Raw genomic sequence first — 5,996 nt, forward strand, 5'->3', positions numbered from 1 at the left:
TTCATCACATGCACACAATCTGTGCTCACTAATTTCCAACCTTTCTGACCGGTGTCGTCTTTTACTGACGATTTCCTGCCCCTGGCTTTAACCTGTTTCTCTCAGCTTGTGCGCTGCTGGGAAGGATGACCTTTTTGGATCTCATGCCGCTCCATCGTGGTGGTGTTTTTCCCCACTGCAGCGTTCGTTTCAGCATGGACTTGTGGCAAACAAAGCAGTTTGCGTAGCCTTTTTTTGTTTGCAGGGGTCACTTGTTGTTTATTTTTGTTTTATGGTAAATGGTAAAAATAAGTTGGCGATGCTTTCCTAAAGCGGAGATGGAGAAGTTTTGTTGTAGCAAGTTGGGAAGGTGGAGCTAAATTCTGGAAGAAAATCCACACGAGATTTGAGTCTGAGCGTGTTAGAACGGCCTAGTCAAAGTTGCAAAACTTTAAATTTGATGTTGCTCTTAGAACACACGCTGTGCTTTATAATCTCACCTTCGTCAAAGGAGGTCAGAGCTTTTAACGATGCCTCAACCTTTTTATCTCTCTCTCTTTTTTTTAAGCTGGTAATGTTTCCACTAATGACTTGAAAAAAAGAAAAAAACAATTCCGATAATCCAGAGTTAAGTTTCTCTCCAGGGAACTGGATCTGTTTGTGTGGTGCAAAGCGCAACAACAAAGATTTCGCCGTTTCCTTCTCGCAGCTCTGCTCTGCTGCAGCGCCGGTCCGACCGGATGACCCCAAAGGTCAAGGACCAGAGTGGAGGGAGTTCCTGGAAATGATTTCTCACATTATACCTCTGTTTGCTTTTTGTTATACAGCTGGAATTTGATCAACATTAATCAACCACCAGTTGCGTGCCGCCGGCAACCCAAGCAGCCTGGAAAACAGCAATGCTGCGAAAGTGTTTTTATTTTTTTAACTTTTTTTTTCCTCGACAGCGTGGAAATCGGGGAGAGCGTGCGCGGCGAGGACGTCTACATCATCCAAAGCGGCTGTGGCGAAATCAACGACAACTTGATGGAGCTGCTGATCATGATCAACGCCTGCAAGATCGCCTCGTCGTCCCGCGTCACCGCCGTCATCCCCTGCTTCCCGTACGCCCGGCAGGACAAGAAGGACAAGGTCAGGCGAGCCGCAGAGCCCAGAGAGTTATTCCCCCTGCAGTGCCGAAGTGGCGACTCCCAAAATAGAGAGAGAGAGAGAGAGAGAAAAAAAAAAAAAAGTCGCGCAGCGGGCACGCTTCAGAAGCACAGCGCCAGCGCATCTGCACACCCCGATCATCGTTTTCTTTTGTCCTTTTTTTTCTGTCTGGATTCAGAGTCGAGCGCCTATATCGGCCAAGCTGGTTGCCAACATGCTGTCGGTGGCCGGCGCTGACCACATCATCACCATGGACCTCCACGCCTCGCAGATCCAGGTGTGTGAGCTCAACCTGTCAGACGAACATGTGAACATGTGTAAAGGGATAAAAAAAATACACAAGGAAAATGGGAACTAAATTTGACTTTTTAAATTTGACCTCGGTTTAAAAAGACTTCCAGAACTCAAATCCTTACTGGAATAGTTTGCACAGCCCCTTTTTACAAGAAAAAAGCTCTTCTTCTTCTTCTTTAACTTTCTATAAGTGTTCACTCCTTTCACAGAATTTAAGGTCTAGAAACAAAAAAAGTTGACTTTGTTCTCAATTCTTGGTAAATACGTTTTATTTATATTCTAATTAAAAGAAAATATTTCAGATTATATGTAGAAGAAATGCTAAATAAGTGATTGACAGATCATTATGTAGAAAGGTGATGGTGTAATAGGGCAGTGCATGTTGAAATAGATGGGTTGCAAAGAGAATGGTTAGGGTCAAAGGTCAACAACCTTTTCAGCCCCATGTCATTTTTGCTTTCTGTTCAGCTGAACACTTGTTTATGCTCTCCAAAAGGAAAAAAAACTTTTTTTAATTTAACTCCTGTCTTAGAAAATTAGTTTATATTTTTAAATTCTACAATAATTTTAGGGTTTATTTATTTATTTTTTTAGTAGGGTCTATCTATAAATTAAAAAAATAATTTTACAGACAAAGATATCAGAAAGCACATTATTTGCAACTTTTTTTTAAAAAAAAACCTACGTCATAAAAATAACATTCCTTTGTGGAAATGTTTTGCATATGTTGCATTAAGAAACAGTGAAAACTGATAAAGTTAGCCTTTAAAAAAATTAATTACCTTTACATTTTAAAAAAATTCTCAATTCTTTAGCACATTTTCCCAAAGTTATTATGTTTGTGCAAACATCTGAGTCTTTTTTATATATACGTATGAAGATGCATAATATGGAAGACCAAATGTGCCATAATCAAATAAATAAATAACTTGTTATGCACATTTTTGTTTCTTCAGAACATTTTAATAAAAACAAAACTTTAAACATATTTATGCATCATTTTGTGAAATATTTTGAACATTCATTAATTAAACATATTGAAGCCACATTATCGTTTCATATTTCCAGTGCTTCATTCTGTCATGACATAATTTCCAGCAGCCACAGTGCCGACCAATCACCTTATCTTCCACACTGTTGGCCCTGCCCACTTATTTTTATAGGTGAGGCTCACAGATAAACTTATGATATACACAGGACTAATCCTGAAGTAAATATTTATACAGTAAAATAAACATGCCTTGAACATTCAATAAATACACATTTTAATTTATTATTCTATACGATTATTAATTTCAATCATCCTAAAACCAATTCAAACCAGATCTGGCAGAAAAGCTCACTATCTGAGTTCCTTTTAAAGTCCCACTAATTTTATTTTTTTTAATTTATTTTAGATAAATAATTACTTCCTTACTCTCATCAGTTTTCTGTTGCTTTAAACTTGAATTATTGATCCGACTGTAGATTTAGGTGAGTTTAGCCTTCTGTTGTCTGTTTTAATCTCTTTTCTCTTGTTTAAAAGCGTTTAAATGTCTCTTGGGTCGTATTTAGTCGCCTAGGAAACAGTTCATGCATGCTTACTGAACTTTAAGAAGTTAGGAAGTCGAGGACAACTAAATAAATTTCTCAAAATTGTGAGGTTTTCTGAACTCCTAAGCCAAATATTTCTTTTTTTCCTGCGTTCTGAAGGGATTCTTTGACATCGCCGTGGACAACCTGTACGCAGAGCCTGCCGTCCTGCAGTGGATCAAAGAAAACATTCCTGAGTGGAAGAATTGCATCATCGTGTCTCCAGACGCCGGCGGAGCAAAGCGGTGAGCAGATTTGATAAGACGCGTCGGGGGTCAAAGGGCAGCGTCGCCGGGTCGGATAAGCCGGAGATGGTCTTGCCGCTCGTCGCATAGGCACAACCGATTAACAAACCCTCGGTTTGATTCTGTTTGGCTTTGGTTGCGTCTCGCGCAGCGTGACGTCCATCGCCGACCGCCTCAACGTGGACTTCGCCCTCATCCACAAAGAGAGGAAGAAGGCCAACGAAGTGGACCGCATGGTTCTGGTCGGGGACGTCAAGGACCGCGTGGCCATCCTGGTGGACGACATGGCCGACACGTGCGGCACCATCTGCCACGCCGCCGACAAGTTGGTCCCTCCCTCTCCCCTTCCCACCCCGTTCAGGTCCTCGAGGCGTTCGCCGCTTGCCCCGAACGTCTCTCTCAAAGGCGCCGTGTTGGTTTGTCGTTCGTCAGGTTGATCGACGCCGGCGCCACCAAGGTCTACGCCATCCTCACGCACGGCATCTTCTCCGGTCCGGCCATCTCCCGCATCAACAGCGCGCCGTTCGAGGCCGTGGTGGTGACTAACACCATCCCACAGGAGGAGAAGATGAAGGCGTGCCCAAAGATACAGGTAGGCTTTTTACGTTTTTTTTTCCTGCTAATTCTGAAGGTCACCTACTGATCCCCTCGACTTGAGTCAAACATTTTGGATTTTATTCCAGAAGTTTTCTGTTTTTGATGAACTTCTGCCCCAATCTTCCCCGTAGACTCGTTTGTAGTCTCCCTTCTTGCTTCTCAAACGTTGACTTTTTTTGTCCTTAAACAAGTTTGTAACTAAATTGGATAAACTGTATCGTATAACGGTGAATTGAAACTGTCTTCTTGAGTTAATTTGTCTTGTTTTTATCTCCTAAGTTGGGCTGGAAAAGTTTGAAAACTTACCTTGAGGATTATTGAACGGTGCTTGAATGTCACTGAAAGTTGTTTTAGTTTTCGGAGCCTCAGTGAATGCATCAGAGGACAGAAGTGAAACTTTTAGAAAGTGTTCCGCAGAACTGAGCTGGCTCCTGCGCTTCTCACCAGGTCATCGATATCTCCATGATCCTGGCCGAGGCGATCAGGAGGACCCACAACGGCGAATCGGTTTCGTATCTCTTCAGCCACGTACCTCTGTGAGGAAGAACCACCCCGCCCTCCTTCTCCAGCTCCTCCTCATCATCCTCCGTTTCTCCTCCCACGAGGCCTCTCTGGCCGGCACTTTCTGGCCGAACAGCCTCGCTCGTGTGACTCCCAAATCGGTCACTCACACACACACACATCCTCAGTGACATTTCCACCCAGCAGACAAAGACCAAGTTTGTATTTATGACTTTCCTGTTAGTTTTAAGTTTCACTTCAACCAAGTGGTCCATCGTGTCGCATCTTATTTCTTTTTTTTTTTCTTTGTTTTTAAATTTCTTGCTGAATCCAGTTTCAGTCGTGCATTCCTCTCTGGCATGCGGCGTAAACATTTAAGAGCGTCTCCTTCTAACCTTTTTAACTCACTAACAGTCTGACTTGAGCAGGGATTCAGATTATGCCATCAGTTTTATTTTTCTATTATTATTTTTCATGATCCACAAGCTGCTGTCATGATGTTAGCATGACCTCTCTCTGATCTAATCCTTCTGATTGTACTAAAAAGTTCTAACTAACTCAAGGTGCGGCAGGCTCGTTGCCTGCTCTCTCAAAAAAAGGTCATGAGAATCAATGGAGCCCAAAGCTTTTTTTTAAATTTCTTTAAATAGTGTTAAGAATCCGGGACCTGTTTGTTGTAAAGCGGCGTCGCTGCCACAGCTGTAACGGGTTACTTCTGTTGAGTAAAGACAGGTTTCACAGTGTGCCTGAAAGCGGCTTGAAAGGTGATTTTTAAAAGAAAGAAATGTGCTGATCTTTCTTTTTCTTTTTTTTTTCTTTTTTTAAATGTACCACAGGAATAGCTGTTTCTTTTAATAATAAAGCGCTGAAAATTGCAAACTGATCCCGACTGAGTCTGATTTTTCTCTTTTACTCACCCAGTTAGCAGAAATAAATACTTTATTAAGTCTACGAAACATGAAAAGAATGGGGCTAATTCATTTTGCACCTGCGTGGAAGTGGAGTTTGAATACGTATTTGCATCAAAGTGGCGTCGCACACAGGTAACGACGGTGCAAAAACGAACAAATATGGATTGGCATCTGCAAGAATGTCAAAAAATGCAGGAAATGATCAAACTGAACAGAAAAAAGCTGCATAACCTTTAATTAGTGGAACTGCAAAGATTTTTCCATATTTGATGAACATAAACCAATAAAATACACACCTGGAAATTATTTTAACTTTTACTTGAAGTTCCTTCTAGTTTATTGAAATCCCTCTTGAATATCTGAAACTTACTTCTTATTATCACTGATATAATTCTCACATAAAAGCTGTACTTTTTATGTTTTGAAAGCGCAGTAATTAAAAAAAGTTATATATATAAGGAACATGCGTTCTGCCTGTATTTCTCTAAAGGATGTTTAGATGTATCGAGCACTAAAACTGCTTTAAAAAGGAGTGTGGGCAACTAACAATGCCAAGGTTTCATTCATACATATATAATTGTGTGAATATATAAATAAATAGTTTTGGAGATAAACGTATTGCTTAACCCTCCTGTTATGTTCCGAGTCAATTTGACCCGTTTCAAAGTTTAAAAATAAAAAAAAATAGAAGTATTTTTTCTGCATGAAACTTTTTCTATTTGTCTTAATAGGTGCACTCTATGTATAA

General features: G+C 40.8%; 1 protein-coding gene across 1 annotated transcript; it reads left to right on the forward strand.

The window, feature by feature from the left end:
* Positions 1 to 723: 723 nt before the first annotated feature.
* Positions 724 to 5,220, forward strand: LOC106942153 (ribose-phosphate pyrophosphokinase 2-like; the record flags this gene model as incomplete). Its single annotated transcript, XM_015025362.1, has 6 exons — positions 724 to 1,110; positions 1,307 to 1,405; positions 3,115 to 3,239; positions 3,391 to 3,564; positions 3,672 to 3,831; positions 4,284 to 5,220. Coding segments are annotated over 6 exons (1,038 nt in total), but the record flags the coding sequence as incomplete, so codon positions are not given.
* Between the last annotated feature and the right edge of the window lie 776 nt (positions 5,221 to 5,996).

Source organism: Poecilia latipinna, unplaced genomic scaffold (assembly GCF_001443285.1).
Source record: "Poecilia latipinna isolate Pla-1442-1.1 unplaced genomic scaffold, P_latipinna-1.0 Scaffold4078, whole genome shotgun sequence".
NCBI classification, from domain to species: Eukaryota; Metazoa; Chordata; class Actinopteri; order Cyprinodontiformes; family Poeciliidae; genus Poecilia; species Poecilia latipinna.